This window comes from Carettochelys insculpta, chromosome 14 (genome assembly GCF_033958435.1).
Source record: "Carettochelys insculpta isolate YL-2023 chromosome 14, ASM3395843v1, whole genome shotgun sequence".
Classification (NCBI taxonomy): Eukaryota; Metazoa; Chordata; order Testudines; family Carettochelyidae; genus Carettochelys; species Carettochelys insculpta.
The window spans coordinates 6587561-6611792 of NC_134150.1; the positions used below are offsets into that span (position 1 = coordinate 6587561).

Here is a 24232-nt window from a genome sequence, read left to right on the forward strand (position 1 = left end):
TGTTTTCATATACAACAAGTCTTGTGGCACCTTAAAGACTAACCGATATTTTGGAGCATAAGCTTTTGTAGGCATCTGATGAAGTTGATCTTTGCCCATGAAAGCTTATGCTCCAAAATATCGGTTAGTCTATAAGGTGCCACAGCACTTCTTGTTTTTGAAGACACAGACTAACATGGCTAGCTGTCTGATACTTGTTTTCATATACAAACTCTCTTAAAATTCTGCAAAAGCCATAAACCCCAATGATTTCAGCTGATGATGCATAACAGGGCTGACTAAAAAGTGTGTAAAAAGTTTATTTCCTTATATCAGTTCTAAATTAGTTGTCTTTAAATGAAGAATCACGTGACAGGCTGATACAAAAGTGCCATAAAACTAAGTCAACAACTGAATGTGCTAGTCTGCTTCATTAAGGTCTTACCTCTGCACTACACTAAACATCCTCAGCTCCTTGTGAATTTAATGGAAGTTGGAAAATGTCCCAGTTCAGAAACACTAGTGCTGAATTACTTTTATACACTGCTTCTGAACCAGCTCCACCACTAATTAAATCTTCCCTTCAAATTAAATTATAGTTCTAAAACAACAGTCTTAGATGCTGTCCCTCAATGAATATTACCAAAATCTCTTGCTATATCACTGATTAGAATAATAATTTTGAAATGTGATTTTTCGGCTTACCTTTATAGTGTAAATATAGTGTGTCATTCAAACATGGGGTCACATATAATTTTTGCTGTTTGCAGATGTCTCTCAGGAGCTTTTTTGTCATCCTAAAACATCAACATGAAGCATGAACAACTTAAAAATTCTTTAATTATAACAGCAACGAAGATGGACCAGCATCTGATGAAGTGAGTCTTTGCTCATGAAAGCTCATGCTCAAAACTTTTCTGTTAGTCTATAAGGTGCCACAGGACCCTTCGTTGCTGTTACAGATCCAGACTAACACGGCTACCCCTCTGATATTTAATTATAACACACATTCTGAAAGCTTTAATATCTGCCAGACTCCAAAAAGCTGAGCAATCTGCTTCTTCAATGACACATAACTCATTAGCTGCTTTACCCTTTCAGAACAGTACTCAAGGTAAACATGCAGTAATTATTTTAGATAGGTTTTCCATTTCTGCTTGTTTAGAATGTAGATGTGCTGCTTATTCTCTATGCTGCTAAAAAAAAGGAAAACATAGAAATTACATAGACTATTAATATTTCTTCATGAATTTAATTAGCTAAAAAACCGCAATCTTTTGGTTAGAACTTCTTTTTCACTTCCTCTCCTCAGTCCTTATTTTTTTCCATTTGTTGTGTCTTGTTGCGCCTTAACTCATGAATCAATTACTGACAAACAGATCCAAGTGCCCATGTAAAGCCACGCTGAAGTAAATGACGTTCTGCCTGGGAAAAGTGATCTCCCCATATGGCGTCCAACATTCAGGATCAGTGCTTTACAGTCACAGCCTCGTGTCTTTTAGTAATCTGCATATCACCTAATACATATTGGCTGTATGTACACTACAAAAATAACTTTGAAGTTGCTTACTTCGAAGTACAACTTCAAAGTAACAGACTTCAAAGTTGACCGTCTATACACACTCTATCTCGAAGTTAAACTTTGAAGTATGGCCCTACTTCATTCCCAGGAACTTCATTCCTACTTTGAAGTTGGGCTCTCTTACTTGGAAGTTAACTTTGAAGTAAGGGAAAATGTGTGTAGACTCTCTGCAGGCTATTTCGAAGTAGCACGTAACTTCAAAGTTAACTTGGAAGTTAGTTCCTAGTGTAGACGTACCCATTGGGTATTATCCAAAATAGAATTGTTTTAAAATGTAAGACAGGCAACTGCAGACAGGGCAGTTTAAGAGGGAGTTTGGGAGGAAGTTTGACAGAGGGAGGCCTACAATGGTTAGGAAGACCCGCAACACCTGTGGCAGCACTACTACTGTCTCCTCCACCTGTGCCTGTAGCCAGACAGACTGCCTGACCATGGGTGTGTCTACTCAGATTCTGGTGTGGATTTGCAGGGACTGTGGCGTGCAATTCCCACTCACTGATATCCAGGTTTGGGGGACCATCCAGTGTGAAAGGTGCCTGCTGGTGGAATCTTTCAGGCGGCAGGTGGGAGAGCTACAGGAGGAGGTAGCCAGGTTGAGGAGTATCCGACTCCATGAGCAGTTCCTGGATAGTATTCATGTGGAGACAGCTGAGGTAACTGTCCCAGTGCACAGGATAGCTGATAAACCACTGGTGGAGGAGGAGATAGATTAGGGAGGACACTGGCAGCTTGTTACTTCTGGCAGTAGGCAGTGTTCCACCCCTGCTCAGAACCCTCCCACCATGGTACTAGGAAACTGTTACGCTGTACTTGATACAGGAGACAAAGAATCGCCTTGTACAGCAGAGAAGCCTCGTACCCTCAAGGCTGGGAAGTCTGCTGCCACCACTGCGAGGAGGAAACGTAGAGTAGTGGTAGTTGGGGACTCTCTTCTGAGGGGGACAGAGGTGCGCATCTGTCGCCTTGACATTTCATCTCAGGAAGTATGCTGCCTGCTGGGGGCCCGTATCTGAGACGTTACGGAGGCGTTGTCAAGGATTATCTGGCCCTCTGACTATTATCCCATGCTTCTCATCCATGTGAGCTCTAATGATATTGCGAGGTGTGATACTGAGCAGGTCAAGAGTGACTTCAGAGCTCTGGGGGCACAGGTGAGGGAGTTTGGGGCACAGGTGGTATTCTCCGCAGTCCTGCCTGTCAGTGGGTAGGGGCCCAGGCAGAGACAGGTGCATCCTAGAGGTGAATGCCTGGCTTTGAAGATGGTGTCGCCAGGAAGGCTTTGGCTTCCTTGACCACGGGATGCTATTCCAGGAAGGACTGCTAGGCAGAGATGGTATTCACCTTTCGAGGAGGGGAAAGACCATATTTGGACACAAACTGGCTAACCTAGTGAGGAGGGCTTTAAACTAGGTTTGACGGGGGCAGGGGAGGAAAGCCCACAGGTAAGTGGAGAACATGGAAACCTGGGAGATGGCTCAGAAATGGGAGGCAGCATGGGCAACAATGTCAGAGTAAAAAGAGGGTCAGGGCAAAAGAGGGAGGCAAGATCAAATCAATATCTTAGATGCCTAGATACAAATGCAAGAAGTATGGGTAATAAGCAGGAAGAATTGGAAGTGCTAATAAATAAATACAACTGTGACATTGTTGGCATCATGGAGACTTGGTGGGATAACACACATGATTGGAATGTTGGTATTGAAGGGTACAGCCTGCTTAGGAAGGATAGACAGGGAAGAAAGGGGCGAGGTGTTGCCTTATATATTAAAAATGTACACACTTGGACTGAGGTGGAGATGGACGTAGGAGACGGACGTGTTGAGAGTCTCTGGGTTAGACTAAGAGGGGTAAAAAACAAGGGTGATGTCCTGCTAGGAGTCTACTACAGGCCACCTACCCAGGTGGAAGAGGTGGATGAGGCTTTTTTTAAACAACTAACAAAGTCATGCAGGGCCCCGGATTTGGAGGCGATGGGGGACTTCAACTACCCAGATATATGTTGGGAAACTAATACAGCAGGACACAGACTATCCAGTAAGTTTTTGAATTGTATTGGAGACAATTTTTTATTCCAAAAGGTTGAAAAAGCTATGGGGGGGAAGCTGTTCTAGACTTGATTTTAACAAATAGGGAGGAATTGGTAGAGAACTTGAAAGTGGAAGGCAGGTTGGGTGAAAGTGATCATGAAATCACAGAGTTCACAATTCTAAGGAAGGGTAGAAGGGAAAACAGCAAAATAGAGATAAGGGATTTCAGGAGGGCAGATTTTGGTAAACTCAGAGAACTGGTAGGTAAAGTCCCATGGGAAGCAAAACTGAGGGGAAAAACAGCTGAGGAGAGTTGGCAGCTTTTCAAAGGGACATTATTAAGGGCCCAAAAGCAAGCTATCCTGCTGCGTAGGAAAGATAGAAAATGTGGCCAAAGACTGCCTTGGCTTAACCAGGAGATCTTGCATGATCTCAAAATAAAAAAGGAATCGTATAAAAAAATGGAAACAAGGACAAATTACAAAGGATGAATATAGGCAAACAACACAATAATGCAGGAGCAAGATTAAAAGGGCTAAGGCACAAAATGAGCTCAAACTAGCTACAGGCATAAAGGAAAACAAGAAGGCTTTTTATAAATATATTAGAAACAAGTGGAAGACCAGGGACAGGGTAGGGCCATTGCTCAGTGAGGAGGGAGAAACAGTAACAGGGAACTTGGAAATGGCAGAGATGCGTAATGACTCCTTTGTTTCGGTATTCACTGAGAAGTCTGATGAAGGAATGTCCAACATAGTGAATGCTAGTGGGAAAGGGGTAGGGTTAGAAGTTGAAATAAAAAAAGAACAAGTTAAAAATCACTTAGGAAAATTAGATGTCTGCAAGTCACCGGGGCCTGATGAAATGCATCCTAGAATACTCAAGGAGCTGATAGAGGAGGTATCTGAGCCTTTATCTATCATATTTGGAAAATCATGGGAGACAGGAGAGATTCCAGAAGACTGGAAAAGGGCAAATATAGTGCCCATCTATAAAAAGGGGAATAAGAATAACCCAGGAAACTACAGGCCAGTCAGATTAACTTCAGTGCCAGGAAAGATAATGGAGCAGGTCATTAAAGAAATCATCCGCAAGCACTTGGAAGGTGGTAAGGTGATAGGGAACAGCCAGCATGGATTTGTAAAGAACAAATCATGTCAAACTCATCTGATAGCTTTCTTTGATAGGATAACGAGTCTTGTGGATAGGGCAGAAGTAGTAGATGTGGTATACCTAGACTTTAGTAAAGCATTGATACGGTCTTGCATAATATTCTTATAAAAAAACTAGGCAAATACAATTTAGATGAGGCTACTATAAGGTGGGTGCGTAACTGGCTGGATAACCATACCCAAAGAGAAGTTCTTGATGGTTGTCAATCCTGCTGGAAAAGTATAACAAGTGGGGTTCCGCAGGGGTCAGTGTTAGGACCGGTTCTGTTCAATATCTTCATCAATGATTTAGATATTGGCATAGAAAGTACGCTTATTAAGTTTGCAGATGATACCACGCTTGGAGGGGTTGCAACTGCTTTGGAGGATAGGGTCATAATTCAAAATAATCTGGATAAATTGGAGAAATGGTCTGAGGTAAACAGGATGAAGTTTAATAAGGACAAATGCAAAGTGCTCCACTTGGGAAGGAATAATCAGTTTCACACATACAGAATGGGGAGAGTCTGTCTAGGAATGACTACAGCAGAAAGGGCTCTAGGGGTTACAGTGGACCACAAGCTAAATATGAGTCAACAGTGTGACGCTGTTCCAAAAAAAGCAAACATGATTCTGGGATGCATTAACAGGTGTGTTGTGAACAAGACACAAGAAGTCATTCTTCCGCTCTACTCTGCGCTGGTTAGGCCTCAGCTGGAGTATTGTGTCCAGTTCTGGGCACCGCAGTTCAAGAAAGATGTGGAGAAGTTAGAGAGGGTCCAGAAAAGAGCGACAAGAATGATTAAAGGTCTAGAGAATGTTACCTATGAAAAAAGGCTGAAAGAATTGGGCTTGTTTAGTTTGGAAAAGAGAAGATTGAGGGGAGACATGGTAGTGGTTTTCAGGTATCTAAAAGGGTGTCATAAGGAGGAGGGAGAAAACTTGTTCTTCTTGGCCTCTGAGGATAGAACAAGAGGCAATGGACTTAAACTGCAGCAAGGAAGGTTTAGGTTGGACATTAGGAAAAAGTTCGTAACTGTCAGGGTGGTCAAACAGTGGAATAAATTGCCAAGGGAGGTTGTGGAATCTCCATTGCTGGAGATATTTAAGAACAGGTTAGATAGATGTCTAGCAGGGATGGTTTAGGCAGTACTTGGTCCTGCCATTGGCGCAGGGGGCTGGACTCGATGGCCTCTCGAGGTCCCTTCCAGTCCTAGTGTTCTATGATTCTATGATTTTAAACTTAAATGTGTAACATGTATGCAATATATCTGAAACAATCTGATTTTTTTTTAATTGAGGAGACTTGATTTTACTGAACAAACATATCTAAAAGGCTAAAAAAGTACTTTGTCCAACATACAAACTTAGATATTGTGATTAGTTTACAACAAATATTAGACATGAATAAAATTAACTCTCTATGTTGTTGTTAATACAGGTTGAACCTCTCCAAAGGGGCACACTCATCTGGGAACATCTGCAATCTCACATGGTTTTAGTTACCTGGATGACCACTTATCATGGATGTTGCTAAGTTTCCCGTGGTCCCATAAAGTTTGTTTACAGCCACAAGTCCTGACTCTCAACATTCTGTGCTCTTATTTAGTTATAATTTACCCCTAAATTTCTTCTAAGAGTCCTGTAAACAATGGAAGTGTTGGTAAATGCTGTTAGACAATATTGACCTTCCATGGTCTGGCAAATCTTCTCGTTTGGCACCAGTCAGGTAATGAGAGTGCTGGACTCAAGGGCTACGTCTACACGTGCAGCCAACATCGAAATAGTCTATTTCAATGAATAACGTCTACACGTCCTCCAGGGCCGGCAACGTCGATGTTCAACTTCGACGTTGCTCAGCCCAACATCGAAATAGGCGCAGCGAGGGAACGTCTACACGTCAAAGTAGCACACATCGAAATAGGGATGCCAGGCACAGCTGCAGACAGGGTCACAGGGCGGACTCAACAGCCAGCTGCTCCCTTAAAGGGCCCCTCCCAGACACAGTTGCACTAAACAACACAAGATACACAGAGCTGACAACTGGTTGCAGACCCTGTGCCTGCAGCATAGATCCCCAGCTGCCGCAGAAGCAGCCAGAAGCCCTGGGCTAAGGGCTGCTGCCCACGGTGACCATAGAGCCCCGCAGGGGCTGGAGAGAGAGCATCTCTCAACCCCCCAGCTGATGGCCGCCATGGAGGACCCAGCAATTTCGACGTTGCGGGACGCGGATCGTCTACACGGTCCCTACTTCGACGTTGAACGTCGAAGTAGGGCGCTATTCCTATCTCCTCATGAGGTTAGCGACTTCGATGTCTCGCCGCCTAACGTCGAAGTTAACTTCGAAATAGCGCCCAACGCGTGTAGACGCGATGGGCGCTATTTCGAAGTTGCTGCCGCTACTTCGAAGTAGCGTGCACGTGTAGACGCAGCTAAGAGGTTCAACCTGGACCAAAATGCACAGATTGAATTACAGAGCTCCAATCCTGCAAAGACTGAAGCATATGCTGAACTTTATGCAATGGGAGTACTTAATTGCTTAGGTTTTTGAGGGAATGGGGATTAAAATGGTAAGATTATCTTGGCATGAAAGCAGGCTTAAACCAGCACAGTAACCTGAGAGAAAACTGATAGAATCAGGACCTTAAAAATGAAACTGCATTTAGATTTTACTTAATACAGTGAAATAATTCAATATTTCGGAGAAACAAACTGTTCTCACGTAACTGACTGTTCACTTGAATTCATGAGAAAAATTAAAATGATCTGAATGTAGCTAGGTCTTTATAAACAGAATGTGGCTGGAATAATTCTAGAAGGACTACAGATTTTAAAAAAACTGAAGGGGTTTATAAACAACAAGCAAAGCATCTACCTCTAGTCGAAATAATTCTTTGGTGTTAGTAGCCAATACAAACTTTTATGCATGACAGATCATAGTGTTTTGTTTTACGATCTCTAACATTTAGAGGAGGGGTAGCTCGGTGATTTGAGTATTGGCCTGCTAAACCCAGAGTTATGGCCTTAAGGAGGCCAGCTAAAGCAAATAGACTTTTCCTTGAACAATGGCTCAGTAGTTTGAGTACTGGCCTACTCAACCAAGGGTTGTGAGTTCAACCCTTGAGGGGGCCATTTGGGGATCTGGGGCAAATAGATTTTTTTTTGTGGGGGGAAATAACTCTAGTGGTTTGAACATTGGCCTGCTAAACCCAGGGTTGTGAGCTCAATCCTTGAGGAGGCCTTTTAGGGATTAGGACAAATAGATGTCAGGGTGGTGCTTTGTCCTGCCAGGAGGGCAGGGGACTGGACTAGATGACCTCCCAAGGTCCCTTCCAGCTCTTGGCAATGTGTACTTCCAATTATATTATTAACATTTCACTGCTTTTCAGTATGAATCTACTCTATTTGAAGCCCTTGAATTAAATTCTTCACACATCCAGGCAATCAACCCCTCCCTCCCACTTAGGAGACTCTGCCAGAGGAGGGTGCAGGTCATTTATGGGAACCACCCCAGGGAAGCATCACACCTCTCACCCAGAATTTGTACCCAGCACCCAAACTCCCTCCCAGAATCTGACCTCTCACCCCTTCTGTACCCAAACTCCCTCTCAGAGCTTGAATCCTCTCCTGCATCACAGTCCCCTACTCTACCACACAGCCTGCACCCAAACGCCATCCCAGAACCCTCACCCTTTCTGAACCCAAACTCCCTCTCAGAACTTGCACCCCTCATATACTTAATCACCTGCCTCAGACCAGAGGCTGCACCCAGCACCCAAACTCTGTTCCAGAGCCTGCACCTCAAACCCTATTCCACACTGAAACGCCCTCCTAAGGCCTGTCCATCTGTACCCAAACTCCCTTGCAGAGGCTGCACCTTTGCTGCCTCTTGCTCCCAAATCCTCTGCTGCAGCCTAGAGCTTGCATCCAGCACCCAAAATCCACGCCCAAGCATATACTCCTTCACTCAAACTCTCCCCCTGAGCCTGCACTCTCCCCACCTGCCAAATTCCCTTGCATAGCCATAGACAAATGGTGCTGGAGAGGGACTTGGACCTGTTCTGGGCACCACCAGAACCATCACCCCTGAAGCTAAGGGGCTGAAAGTCTGTAATATCTGGATCCTGACTTTAAAAAAACACTCCAGAGCATGTGTTAGCCATGCAGTATTCCCATATTATTGCCTACTTATATGTGTTTAAAAAAGTAATTAATATATAATATTCATTCAGTAATTGCTCTGCCTGCTGAAACTTTTGATAAAGTTAGCAATTAGTATTAGTTCTAGTGGCAGCTTTTGTGATGTGCACATCTGCCTACTGGCAAATGGACTGAGAAAACTAACCGATGTCACATTTGCCATTGCATAGTCATCAATTGGTAAAAAATCTATGCTGATTGAAGAACAGATTTGAATCAAAATCCTTAGGGATAAAAGAAAAAATGTGCATGCCATCTCAATGAGCTACTTAGTATGTTTGCTTTATTAAAAATTTTCTCTGCAATATTATTTGAAATATTCCTACTCAGATTGCTAAACAATGTATTGTTTGAAGAGAAAGAGTCCAATGAGGATAAAGCTTTCATTAAGTTTTTAGGACTGTCTCTGAAGTTATTAAGTAGCCCTTCATGGTGTATTCTAAATGCAATTTGCTACCCTGGCCATCAAAAAGTAGTATGAATTTTGTAAAGTATCAAGAACAGTTTTTGATTTCTTGATTGGCATCGTATATAGCATTCATCTTATATTCTGTTTTGCTGCCTCATTTAAGATAAATACACACAGCGAAGCTCTGGCTCTACTCAAGTCAATGGCAAAACTCTCACTGACATCAATGAAACCACAAGTAACATATAATTAATAACATGAAAATAAATTACCGAAGGCAACCTTTATTTTCTTCTGCCTTTTGACTGGATGAATCGCTCACTGGTTTGTGATCACCACCTGACTGCTGCTCATTATGTTGATATGTTTTGGATGCAGTGTACACAATTTTCTCTTCAGATTTAGTATCTTCTTGTTTTATGTAAGAAAAATATTGTCATGTAAAAGTATGAGTATGAAATGTACATTTACTGTCTAAAAAAATATTCATTTTTTTAAAGTCCATTTCCATAACAAATGTTCAAGTAAAAGCAGTCTATCCCAACAAACATTTATGTTACTTTTTTTAATTGAAGAAAATTGCTGCCTTTTTAGAAGTGGTAACTATTAACCACACAATAAGACCATTGCAATATTCTATTTATTGCTCACTGTAATGGGACTTCTGCCCCACATTGGTCCCACAAGGTGAGCCCTGACGGCAGCCCCAGTCATGAGGACCCCAGGTGGGGAGATGGGAAGTAATTTGTTCCTTCACCCAACACACCTTTGCCATAACCTGGTCTGTCTCCTTCTCTCTGTGTGTTTTACACACACTTTACCTGGCAGACTTGTGTGTGTGTGTGAGTGAGAGAGCGAGAGAGCTGGAAGCTGTGTAGTGTATGTGCATGTGCGAGACATCTGGCAGTTGTTTAGTGTGCACAAGAGACATCTGGCAGTGGTATGGTGTGTGTGTGAATCTGGTAGCTGTATAAGGTGTGTGTGTGAGAGAGAGAAAGAGAATCTGGCAGCTACGTAGCGTGTTGTGTGTGTCCCGAAAAGGAGGGTTAATCTTCACTCCTGCCAAGGAAAGCTCTGCCTGGTGTAGTAGCGTCCTTCAGTCTACGTAGACTATGGATCGCGCCCTTCGTAGTTCCATTTGGGATCATCATTTGCAGCATCGACTGTGACTGTGAAGGCCCACATGAGGGTGACAGTCCTTGCTGCATCTGTTGCATGTGTAATGGGTGTCTGGCAGGTCCTTACTGTGCTTTCTGTGGACTCGCTTCTCCTCTGCTAGCTGTCTGATCCTCATCTCACCGTTCTGAAGGCCCTTGTGTAGGTCCTGCCTCCATCTGCTGCGATTGTCTGCCAGCTCCTCCCAGATGTCCGGCTCGATGTCTACCTCTCTGAGGTCCCTCTTGCAAACATCTTTGTAGTGCAAGTGGGGGCGTCCGGGAGGTCTTTTGCCAGAGGCTAGCTCTTTTGGGATCCTTCCATCATTCATCCTGTGGACGTGGCCAAGCCAGAGGAGCTGCCGCTGCCTGAGGAGGGTGTGCATAGTTGGGATTCCAGCTTGCTCAAGGATGGCAGTGTTGGACACTCTGGCCGTATCTACCCTAGCCCCAAACTTCGAAATGGCCACGCAAATGGCCATTTCAAAGTTTACTAATGAAGTGCTGAAATGCATATTCAGCGCTTCATTAGCATGCGGGCGGCCGCGACACTTCAAAATTGACACGCCTCGTGGCTCGTCCCGACGGGGCTCCTTTTCGAAAGGACCCTGCCTACTTCAAAGTCCCCTTATTCCCAGCTGCTCATGGATGGATGGCAGGAGGTAAATCACTTGATCATTGTCTTCTGTTCTCCTTCTCTGGGGTACTTGGCATTGGCCACTGTCAGCAGACGGGATACTGGGCTGGATGGACCTTTGGGCTGACCCAGTATGGCCATTCTTATGTTCTTATGACTTTTAAAAAGCTATTACAATGGATAGCAACAACAGTGCATTAATATCAGGGCTCTTCTAGTTTCTGGTTACAATGATATATGACTGTTGCATATTACAGCTATCCTCTTAAGTACTGGTGATCTGATGTTACTATAGAACTGCCAACCTTGCATGCAAAGAAACTAAAATAATAGTACAGTGGTTCCCAATATTTTCACTAGTATGGACCCCCAATCAACACCCCCCAACCATTTGTGGATGCCTATCAAAGCTAAATTCTAGCCCTTACATACACTTCATTAAATGAGGAAGAAAATCACAACATAAATTTTCAGATGGCAACTAATAACATTATTGCAAGATATTTAATTTTAAAATAAAAATTGATTGTAATTTTGCAATTTATTTAAAACTTATTTTCTATTATCATTTTCATTCATCTTTTTTCACACCCCCCTGCAATATATTCGCAGACCCCAGGGGTCCACATTATTACAGCACAACTTAGTTATTAGTGTAGCTTTTCCATATAATTACCTTTCCTTACAGTCATCATGGTATCTCCAGTGCTGTAATCATTCAAAATATCTTCTGACTTTCTTTGTACATTCACATGTTTGACTCCCTCTTCAGGCTCTGGCTCTATATTTTGTGGTTGGGACTGTAGTTCTGTCACTTAGACAGAAAGAGATAAACATGGTGGCCTAAGCAAGTATGTAAATATACAGAGCTAAGTAAATCATGATTTCAGTTACACCAGCCAGGAGTCCACGGAAGCTGTCTGATGATAAATGATGGCAGAATAAATTCCAAAGTAAAAACTTGAAGGTCATTACGGTTCCTGTTCTGGCCTCAGTTAGGGCAAAAACTGAGTTCAGTGGGATCAGGAACAAGCTCATATTGGATCATATTTTGATCCCACTAACATCAGCATAACAGCGCAGCATTCAGCCCAATGCAAGTTGCATCCCCATGAATAATGGTAGCACTAGATATTGAATTCAATTAGTACAGCGTCACCTCCTCAACAAATGGTAACAGAGAGAAGGCCGTGCTAGACTATATACTATCAAAACAAAAAAGCATTCCAGTAGCACTTTAAAGACTAACAAAATAATTTATTAGGTGATAAGCTTTCATGGGACCTACCCTCTTCTTCAGATTATAGCCATACCAGAACAGACGCAATATTTAAGGCCAAGAGAACCAAAAATAGTAATCAAGGTTGACAAATCAGAAAAATATTATCAAGCTGAGCAAATCAGAGAGTAGAGGGACATAAGGGGACGCAGGGGGAATCAAGAATTAGATTAAGCAAGTATGCAAAAGAGCCCCTATAAGGACCTAAAAAATTCCCATCCCAGTTCAAACCATGTGTTAATGTGTCAAATTTGAATATAAAAGAGAGTTTTTGGTTCTCTGTGCCTTAAATATTGAGTCAGGCTGCTGAACTCTCTTTTATATTCAAATTTGACATATTAACATGTGGCTTGAACCAAGATGGGAATTTTTTAGGTCATTAGAGGGGCTCTTTTGCATACTTGGCTTAATCTAATTCTTGACTCCCCCCACCCCCTTCTGCCCCTCTACTCTCTACTCTCTTTTCTCACCTTGATAATATTTTTCTGATTTGTCAACCTTGATTACTATTTTTCGTTCTCTGGGCCTTAAATATTGAGACTTTTCTGGTACAGCTATGATCTGAAGAAGTGGGTCTCTCCCATGAAAGCTCATCACGTAATAAATTATTTAGTTAGTCTTTAAAGTGCTACTGGACTGCTTTTTTGCTTTGTCTACTCAACAAAAAATAAGTAGCCACATGTACATTACATTCATGCAACAGAAAACAATATAGTCAGGTGTTAGTGTAGCTTTTCCTTTCAGTTACCTGTTTGCATTGGACTATTTTCATTGTTTGTCTGGATATCTCCACTCCTGCAGTCACTTGGAGAGTCTTTTGACATCTCTTGCTCGTTAACTTCCTCCTTGATGCCCTTGTCCAGACCCGTCTCTTCATATGCTGGTTGCATTTTAGGCTCTGTCATTTAGATGGACGACAGTTAAGTTACAGCTTGATTTATTAGCCAATCCTACTGCTTTTACTCAGGCAAAATTTTGAATGGCTTCAATGGGAGTACTGCATTTTGGTAAGAACCAAAACTCTAGTCCTTCAATTTGACTGGTGTGGATAGTCAGTTGGGCCTCTGACTGAGGAGTCAGGAAGGTACAAAAACAGGGACCTGATTACAGAACTGGGAGCTAAACAAGACTGAAAAATATACTGTGAAAAAATGCATTAATTTCAAAATCTTTCCTGAAAACCACCCAGATACATATTTTTGAGAGGATGAAAAAAAAGCAAGCATTAAAACAGAGTAAATAAGAAATGCCTAAACCAAACAAAAAATTAAACAAACCAACAAACATGGTAATCACAAAAATCATGGCAAGGTTATATTTAAAAATACAAAATCCTCAAGCCAATCAACATAAATACAGTATATAACCATCAAATTGTGTGCCTGTATCAGGATCCTGGTCACTTCATATAAGACTGAGCCTTCAGATACAGACTAGAGAAAAGGGCAGAGCATAAGTTGTGCTACCTCAAAGGATCAAAGGAAGGACTTGTACCTCAAAGGCTTTGCCCACACAAGGCAAATTTTGTTGAGGAAAAGTGCCTTTTGGCAACAAAGGCGCATGAGCATTCACACTGAAATATACTTTTTATTGGGAAAAAATGTCCATTTTCATTGACAAAAAACTTCCAGTTCCATTAGGGACTTTTTTCTTTTCTCCTCCCTTTATTGTCACCAATCACACACAGGAGATGGCTTGAGGTTCTGTTGCTGGTTCTGGCCGTCATGAAGTGGCCCACAATTCCCAATCACCTGCTCTGGTCAGCAGTTTGCACTCTGCTGCCTTTCAGCCAGCTACCAGCCCCACTCCTTTGAAAGTCTGGTAAAATTTAAATTCCGTTTCCTGCTGGCTGGATTTTCTGTGTGAGTTTATTCAAGGGGGCACTGATTGTTTGGTTTCATCCACTCCATTACTGAGGCATATGAGGCAATGAATGAGGTACACCACACAGGGCTGACCTTACAAACTGCGGTGCCCTACACAGCCTGAGGACCTGTATCCTTCCCTCCCACCCCTCTAGTGAGCTGGTTAGGCATGCAGTGGTCTCATGGCATCTTCTCAGGTGCCCATACCTAGCCACAGCACCAAATGTTCTCCCACTTGGACCTCCACAGAGCTATTGGATCTGATCAAGGTATGGGGAGAGGAGTCTGTTCAGTCCCAGATGAGAATGACCCGTAGGAAATGGGACACACAAATTTCTCAAGCCTTATTTGAAAAAGTGTATGAGTGGGACATGCTGCAGTTTAGAACGAAGATTAAATAACTCAGACAAGCAGATCATAAGGCTTGTGAAGCAAATATACATTGCAGTGATTCACCAGACACATGTTATTTCAGCTCCTTACAGAACAGTATCCTTGGCCCCGCCTTTACCACCAAAAGCCACATGGATACTGCCGAGGGCACAAAGGCAGTACACAGAGGACCTAACCTGGGAGATGAAATACTAGATGAGAGGCTGAGGTAGACAAGGACCACGGTCTTCCTTCTAGTATCACTAATTATGTCTGGCATCCAGGAACTACTTGCCACTCCTCAGAGGCATAGACACCCGAGCAACAGCTTTCTGGGACCAGGAAAATGGAGATGAACATGATAAGTGGCTTTGGCTTGTGGTGCACAGTGGCGTGCAGAGAACAGTGGGAAACTGGATATAGTTCTGTAACCCTTCTATTAATGCCAGATGCCTGCCAGAAGGGCTGGGTTCAACTCCTGGGGGGTTTCCTGTCAAGGATACAACCAACCGGCTCAAGCCCCCACCCAGTGGCCTGGGACAATTTCACCCCACGTGCTGGGTGCCTGTAAGGCGGTTCTCCCCCACCTCGCAAGCACAGAGTCTGAGATAGAAACAGCTTGTTTAATGACCATAACCTACCCCAAGGTTACAGTGACATATGCAGTATATCTAAGCAAAGAGGAGACAAACCCCTTTACCAATATACCATCCCCATATGCAGTAGAACCAAGTCTCTTGCTGGGGCTCTTGGCCCTTTACCCCACACACAGTTACAAGGTGTACCTCCCGCGGTGCAGTCCCGAACTGAGAGCCCAGATACATCACCAGGGCAGTACTAGCTGTCCACTTGTCTGCAGCATCCGCTTGCTGCCACCTGCTGGCTGCTGGCCGCTTCTCCTACCATCCGCCCGCCAGTTGCCATCATCCACCCCTCCTCCTACCGACTGCCCGCCGGTCGCTGTCGTCCGCCACTGCTCCTACTGGCTGCCCGCCAGTTGCCATCATCCACCCCTCCTCCTACCGGCTGCCCACCGGTCGCCGTCGTCCGCCACTGCTCCTACTGGCTGCCCGCCAGTTGTCATCATCCACCCCTCCTCCTACCGGCTGCCTGCCGGTCGCTGTTGTCCGCCACTGCTCCTACTGGCTGCCCGCCGTCATCCGGCACTGCTCCTACCGGCCACCTGCCAGTTGCCCTCATCTGCTGCTCCTACCAGCTGCCCGCCACCCACCATCATCACTCCCTTACCAATCACACTGCTAGAGGTCACCCTGAGGCAGAACCCTGTGATTTCAGCTCTGCATGGCCTCAGCTACCACTTTGCAATTTCAGCTCTTTACCTCCAGTAGGGTTTCATGAACACCCTAGTATCCAGCTCTATCTTCCAACAGGTAGGGAGGGTTAGTCAAGCCAGTAGGCATCTTTCAGTCTGCATAGACTATAGATTATACCCTTTAAAGTTTCAACTGAGGACTTCATTTACAGCACCTGTTGTGACTATAAAGACCCACACAAGAGTCAAGCCAGGCTTACAACTATATAGTCAAGGCATAGGCAGAGCCAAAGCACACAACAAGCTAGCTTAACTAGTACTCCTCCTCCTTTACAATGCTTTAAACCAGGGAGCCCTGTGCAATCAATGTCTTATGCAGCTATGGCAAGTGCCCTGTCTCCCACAACAACCCAGAACATTGGTGAGATCTCACAACTCCCACAGTGAGTGTCAGCTTAAATTGTGATTCTACAACAACATGTTTACAATAGACCAAATCTCATGGTTTACTTGCTACCCATTAGGCTTTGCCTGAAAGGTATCACACATGTACACCTTTGCATTCTCATGCAAATGATCTCCAGGAGACACATTCCTCCCAGCCTCAGTATCCTTGCATTCCTGCTGCCACATTCCCTACAGTTCTGTAAGCAGCATGTGTACATGTACAGATAATCCATATGGCTGAGTAGGGTGCTGATGCTTGCAGTGATCTCAATGGAATTCTGCAGAGAGAGGTTATCAAAAGTTTTCCTGAGGAACTTGTCAATTTTCTGCAGCAGGTTCCATGGCAGTATAGTTTTGTCCCCTTCCAATTGTAGGACAAAATCCCACACCATTTGGCAATCACTTGTGCAGGCACCAAAGTTAAATATAAGAGGTTCTGCATATGGAGCAGGGTGAAAACCATGGCAGTGCAGAGAAGTTGTGTCCTGATTTCCCCCCTTACCCTCAGCAGGGACATATCTGCCAGGATGCCTGTGGAGAAGTGTGTCATAATTAGGAAATAAAAGAAAAATTTTGAGCCTTATCTGTAATTTCTTTTGTCTGTATGCACAGCTCCCAGCCATGTTCATCCCCTCACTCACCATGATTATTTTTCTTAGGAAGATGCATTTCTTGCAAGCTTCACTGGGAAAGTGAGTCAAAATGTATGAAAAGGTGTTTTTAAGTGAAATGTGACAAAGTAGGACTTCATTGTAACAGATGCCTTTTTGCATGGTGCTGAACAGCTGGGATTTGGCAAGAAATCTCTCTCCATGGCACAAAGGTTGCAACAGAAAAAGAAGTGCCCAAAAAGAAACAGGAAGAATATGGCTCACAAATTAAATCAACCAGTGAGTACAGATGGCGGAAACAGCGCTGGAACTGGAACTGTGCAACTGCAAGGACAGCCAGAAATAAACCTTCGGCAGGCAAGCCACAGAACACATGATCAGGGTGATGGAGAAGAGAACTGAGAACCTCAAATGTTTAGTCAAGCAGCAGAGTGAGTCTCTCCCGCCACCTGCAGCAGATTCAAAATCCTGTGTCCAACAATTCCCCACTATGACCTCACATTCCTTTTCACACTCTGGGAACCTTAATTTTTCTATGCACTCCATCCCCTCTCCCAGCTTTGATTCTGTTACTTGGACGTAGATGCATTTCTAAGCTCCCATGCCAGGCGTGCTTTATTGCTTTTGATTGCCATAAGTCATCAGCAAACAATACAAACTTTTATAACAGTACAACACCTATTTACTATTCAACAATCTCACATACCAATCACTGTGATCTCGGGTGTAGGCTTTAAAGGCATGTTCCTGGCTATGTCTTGGGGGGTGGTGGGGATGGGCGGGGGAGGAGGCAGCCTGGAAGTAACTGTAACAAGGTTTATTTCAAGTATGGGAGGGGTAGCCGTGTTAGTCTGGATCTGTACCAGCAACAAAGGGTCCTGTGGCACCTTATAGACTAACAGAAAAGTTCTGAGCATGAGCTTTCGTGAGCACAAACTCACCTGATGAAGTGAGCCTGTGCTCACGAAAGCTCATGCTCAAGGTTTATTTCAGTGTTCCTCATTGTCAAAGTGCTTCCTCAAAGCCGCTCTGATGCTAAAAGCATCCTTTAATATCGCAAAGCCTCATTCAACCACAATGTGGCACCTGCTTAACCTGTTTAATAGCTCCTTACTGCTGGCCTGGTGACCAACTTATGATTGCATGAGCATAGGGAAAGCCAGGTCTCCCAGGATCACTTCAGGCATTTCCACATCCTGCACTGTAATCTTGTGGGAAATGTATATTGGAACACCCATGATAATCCATAACATACACACACTGTCAAGTTCCTTTGAGTTTTCTTCGTATGTCGGTACCTTCAAGATTATCTCTGTTGTCACTGGCGACTTTGCAGTTGTCGATTTCTGAGTGTTGACATTAGTTTCCTTGTCAAAACTCAGCAGTGTTGACATATGCAAACAGACATAACTCCTCTTTTGCCTTAAGAGGAAGTAAATTTCCTCAGTCAATTAGGGCTGGGTTGGGGCTGGGAGCACAGGGAGATATGCAGCAGGGTTGGGCTCATCGGGGAAACAGGCGGGGGGGGAGCAGGGAGCACAGGCATGGCGGGGGAGCCTGAGGAGCAGGGAAGCCTGCCATGGCCATCGCCCACTGCAGCAGCATGCCTGGGGGCAGGACAGTGGGATGGCAGAGACCGGGGAGCAGGGATGGGAGACTGGTGGCAGCAGGGAGAGCAGGGCAGAAGCCGTGGATGCCTGGGTCAATGGGTCCTGCCAGACATCACTGGCAGCATCAAAGAGGGACATCAGTTGGTCTCAGGCCCACGTCCGCCTCTCCCATTCCCACGCCTGCCACTCCCAGTCATCTCACAGCCACTGCTCCAGGAAGTTGGTGAGCCCCCAGAGGGTGGCGGTGTGGGTGCACTGGAGGTCCTTGCCTTGCCAGCGACAGCTCCTCTGGCTGTGGACCTGCCCTTGCGATTGGGGGCAGGTGCCAGCCCACCCTGGACCCAGTTCTGGGCTGGCTAGCTGCAAAGCTGGGATGGGGCTGGCTGGCCTTGGCGGGGAAGTGGGGCTGGCCTGACCCTCAGATGGTGCAGCTATACGGAAGACAAGGAGGAGAGACGGTGAGTCATTCACGCAAAGCAGCTCCTTAGCCCCTGCCCCCCACTGTGAGCAGCAGCCACCATCACCCAGCTTGATGGGCTAGTGGCCAAGTGGAGGTGTCCAGCCACAGAGGGGTCCCCGCATGGGCGCTGGGTAAGCTGGATGCAGCCTTACCCTCCCCAAGCCCCCACACATCTATGCGGCTCGCAGTGCTGTTTGCCAGAGTGGGTGCTGACTGACGTCTGTGGGCATGCTTGGGTGCCAGGAGCCACAGTCCTTGGTGGTGTGCCTGGACTCAGGTTGTCATCCATATGGTTGACCCACTTCCAGCTGTGGTGGGGCTGGAGTGGTGCTCCCTCCTCCTCCAGGGCCTGGGGCTCATGCAGCCTCCTGTGAGGCTGGCGGTGGGCTGGTGCTCATGCCCGGGGCGCTACCGGGTCCAGGTGGGACATGCTGCCTTGCATATGGGTCCACATGCTGGGACTGCAGTGTGTAGTCCAGCCTGAGCCGGGCTGGTGAGCCTTGCAACACGTCCTGTCTGCACCAACCCCTCCACCCCCCTGGGGTGTGTGACGTGCGGCACACTTACCGGAGGATTCCACAAAGAGGTCCAGGCGCACCCTGGACCTGGCCTGGCTTGAGGAGCCCGAGTGCAGGGCGATCACAAGCGTGCTCCCACTGGCCTCAGACCCTGTGTCTGCCTCTGGCCCTGGCTGGTTCCTGAGCTGCTCCTCCTCTGGCTCTGGCAGTGTGGAGTGGTCGTGGGAGCCTCCTCACCTGTGTTCATGATGATTATTGGAAGGGATGCATCCTTGCCCCTCAAGAGGTGGTGGAGCTCCTGATAGAAGGGGCAAATTGCAGGTCCTGCCCCTGCACTCCAGCCAGTGTCACGGGCCCAGGTGTACCCCTGGTGCAGCTCCTTCACCTTTGCCCGCACCTGCTCCATGGTGCAGGTGGGATGGCCCTGTGCCGCCAGAGAACTGTGGTCCACCTTTATCTTAGGCCCAGTCCATGACGGTCCCCAGCATTTTATGCCCTGAGGGGTCTCCGGGAACCCCTCTTGTGGCTCCCTGGAAGACCCTGGAGGGTTGTGGGCTGGCTAGCTCACTGGCTGGCTCGCCATCACAGCCAAGTGCAGGAGGGAGTGGCTGTGGGGGTGTGGAGCTGAGCAGTGTGCGGCAGGGCTGCTTCCCCACTTTCCACTTCTTCCCATGGTGTTTCTGGGGCTCCCTGCACCTTTAAGACTGGATGTAGGCAGGGAGCATAGTGCTGTGATTGCTGTGGACAGGGTGTCCCCCTGGGGCAGCTGTCCAGCACTGTGGAGGACTTATCTGTCAACATAAACACCCCCGAGCATGCATGCTTGCTTTCTGTCAACAGATTCTGTCAAGGAAGGAGTTCTGCCTTGTGGGGGACTAGTGGACTGCTCTCAACAAAAGTGCCACGTTCTTCAATTTACCGTTGACAAAAACTTATAATGTGGATGCAGTAGTGTAGATGTAGCCTACAACAGTATAATTATTAAATAACAAATGTCAGGCTAGATTCATCTGAATTCTTGATAAAATTGTGATGAACTACAATGTCTATATATGGTGATGAATGCTGTATAAAACAAAGAGTGCTGATATGAGACTCAAGGGATCAGACTCAAGTGAGGATACTAGTGGAGTTCCTCAGAGACGAGTTCTGGGACATGTCTTATTCAACAGTAACAGAGAGGAAGCCGTGCTAGTCTATACAGTCTATAGTATAGTCTATACACTACCAAAACAAAAAGCAGTCAAGCAGCACTTTCAATTGCTACTTGACTGGTTTTTGTCTTATTTAACATTTTTGTTACTGACCCTGGCACAAAAAGTGTGTATGTGCTAATAAAATTTGTAAATGACACAAACTTGGAAGGTACTGCAATAGGGAGAAGGATTTGAATATTAGGGTGACCTTGTAAATTTGAGTAATAGAAATAAAATGAAAAATAATAGTGCAAAATATAAGGGACAAGTAAGAATTTTTGCTATAAGCTGGGGATTTATCAGTTAGAAGTGACAAAGGAAGAGAAAGACCTGAGTGTATTAACAGGAGGATCAAACTATTTACGTTGGGCCCCACTTTTCTTCCCTGAAATTAGCAAAGCCCTGCCCAACCTGTCCAATATAATCCAAACTGATGGAAATTTCAGTTACGTTTATTCGAAAAAAAATCCCTTTTGGTATGTTTAAGTAAATAAGTATGTAGAATGTAAAAACTTTATTAATCAGTACATAAATGTGAATACATATATGTAAAAACAGTAACATATTTCAACATTTTTAATGAACTGGATGAGCCTGACACCCAGCAGCCAATTGTGTTGCAATTCCTCCCCTCTTGAGAAATTACATGCCCCCCCGAGGGGAACCACCCCTACTTTGAGCACTCCTCGTGTATTGGTTGACCTGTGAACTATCTATATGACACAGCCATGAAAAAGGCTGCCATAGTCTTTGGTGAGGTATTTCCAGGAGACACCATGATATGTTAGTGCCATTATACAAAGCACGGGAGACACCTCACCTGGAATACTGAGTACTATTCTGGTTTACTGTATTTAAGGAAGATTAATTCAAACTGGAAGACATGTGGAAGGGCTATTTTCAGGGTTATTTGGGGAACAGAAAACCTACTTTATGAGAGAGGATTCAGAGATCTTGGCTTTGTTTAGTTCTCTATTGCTATTGTTTAGCTCTCTGTAAAGCTGCTGTCTATAAACACATTGAAGGAATAAAAACCCTGGTAGCAGACAAATGGATATGGACTGGTCATTGGTAAGTTTAGGCTTGAAATTAGGCAAAGGTTTCTAACCACCAGAGGAGTGAAGAGAAGCACTGAGGGGCAAAAAATCTGACTGGCTTCAAAACTGAGCTTGATAAGTTTACAGAGTGGATGGTATGACAGGACTGCCTTTAATAGGGTGTAGTCTCTTCTTGACTGCCTGTTGCAAAACTCCCCATAAGGTGAAGAAGGGACACTAGATGGGAAGGGCCCTGAATTACTGCAGAGAATTCTTTCACCAGATATCTTCTCGGTGGGCCTTGTCCATTTGCTCAGAGTCTGATCACCATATTTGGAGTTGGGAAGGAATTTTTTCCTATGTCAGATTGGTAGAGACCCTGCGTTATTTTGCCTTCCTGTGCAACATGAAGACTTTCAGTTTTAAACTAGTATAAACAATGATGTCTCTGTAACTTGCAGGCTTTAAACCACAATTTGAGGACTTCAGTAGCTCAGTCAGAGTTCAGGAGGTCTGTTACAAGAGTAAGTGAGATTACGTGGCCTGCCAGGCACCAGTCAAATTGGATGATTATCAATTCTGACTTCAGTAAGCATACTTGAGAAAGAATAAACATTACAATTTTAAACCTAACCACTATCCTTTAATGGTTTGACAGACAACTGGACATTTTTGCATAAATGGGGAACATGAGACTTGTCATGGAAATTCCTCCCCGCAGCGGCTCCCTGTGGCAGGGGCTGCCAGCCACGCTTGGCACCCCAGACAGCTCCAAGCCGCAGCACTGTGGGGTCCCTCTATCCCCTGGCCACTGTTCCCTCAGCTGGGGCTGCCAGTGGGCCTCCACACCTCAGCTGGCTCCCAGTTATGGGGCTGAAGGTTCCCCCTGTCTTCTGTCCAGGGTTCCTTCGGCTGGGGATGCCAGTGGGGTTCTGCGCCCCAGCTGGCTCCCTGCTGCGGGGCTGCAGATTTGCCCCCCACCTCCCTCCGGTTGCCCACACGCTGCAGCCGGCTCCCAGCCACGGAATGGTAGGGTCTCCCCACTGCCTGGCAGGTTCCTCTCAGATGATCCACTTGGGCAGTTTCTATGTGAAACAGGAAATAATGTACATGAAAGGGCAAGTCACCTGATATATTCCCTCTGATCATTGGGGTGGGATTGGGCTCATAGGCAGTTATGCCAGTAGTTTTTAACTCCCCTGACTACTTTGGTTGCATTTTTAGTTTTTTGCAACCATAATATAATTAATAATTATGTGTATTAATAATATATATTCAGTAAAGCCCAATGTCTGTCACAGTTATATATCTGACATGTAGATTGTACAAAACAAGTCAGGCAAAATGTTTTCCACAATGATTGCCGATACTATGATAATGAGGCCTTAAAAATACCTGGAGAGACATAAACTAAATCCCATACAGTATATACGATGAATGGTGTTTAGTGACCAATGAATACATTTTATTTGTAACGAGCAGATAGATTTCTCATGAAAGAAATGTTGACATCTTGGCTACGTCTACACGAGCCCCAAACTTCGAAATGGCCACGCAAATGGCTATTTTGAAGTTTACTAATGAAGCGCTGAAATGCATATTCAGCGCTTCATTAGCATGCGGGTGGCCGCGGCGCTTCGAAATTGACGCGGCTTGCCGCCGCGTGTCTCATCCAGACGGGGCTCCTTTTTGAAAGGACCCCACCTACTTCGAAGTCCCCTTATTTGCATCAGCTCATGGGAATAAGGGGACTTCGAAGTAGGCGGGGTCCTTTTGAAAAGGAGCCCCGTCTGGACGAGACGCGCGGCGGCAAGCCGCGTCAATTTCGAAGCACCGCGGCCGCCCGCATGCTAATGACACGCTGAATATGCATTTCAGCGCTTCATTAGTAAACTTCGAAATGGCCATTTGCGTGGCCATTTCGACGTTTGGGGCTTGTGTAGACACGGCCCTTATGTTCAGTAGCCCTCACAAATAAGGCTATGTAATGTTTAAGTTTTACATTTTTATTCAGTTAGTGAAGATAATGCTCGCATATCACTCACACCTACAGCACTGAGTGCATTATATATATATATATGTGTAACTCTGCAGGTATGCATATTGAGACAGGCAGGCTCCCCATCTTCATCATTGCATATTGAAATAAATGCACAGGGGGCATCTCTTTGACTTAAGCTGCTTAATGAGAAAGTCCTTAGGTATTCATCTCTGCTTATAACTGAAATTGGTCAAATCATTGTGGTTTAAAAAAACACAACAAAAGGTGTTCAGCTGACTGATTTTTGGCACAATCTGAAGTAAAAAAATTCTCATTCAAAGCCAAAGGAGTGTTGAGGGTCCATGTGCTCCAGCAGCGCTCCAGCAGTGGGTGCACTGAATTACGTAGACTAGAGGCAGTTAGAGCGTGGCTGGCCAAAGCACA

The 24232-nt window shown here is 45.1% G+C and overlaps 2 protein-coding genes across 2 annotated transcripts in view; one reads left to right on the top strand and one right to left on the bottom strand.

Annotated features, from left to right (window-relative positions):
* Positions 1-19690, bottom strand: part of DNAAF1 (dynein axonemal assembly factor 1) — a 55957-nt gene extending 36267 nt beyond the window's left edge. Inside the window, exons 1-5 of the mRNA XM_075008814.1 lie at positions 19624-19690; positions 13167-13316; positions 11816-11953; positions 9621-9759; positions 685-776 (exon numbers count right to left, since the gene is read on the bottom strand). Coding sequence (XP_074864915.1) covers positions 685-776; positions 9621-9759; positions 11816-11953; positions 13167-13308 — 511 coding nt within the window. The 5' untranslated portion in view covers positions 13309-13316; positions 19624-19690. The remainder of the gene's footprint in view (positions 1-684; positions 777-9620; positions 9760-11815; positions 11954-13166; positions 13317-19623) is intronic.
* The window catches only part of HSDL1 (hydroxysteroid dehydrogenase like 1), an 86582-nt gene that overhangs the window by 44786 nt on the left and 17564 nt on the right, over positions 1-24232 (top strand). The gene's annotated exons all lie outside the window — the stretch shown is intronic.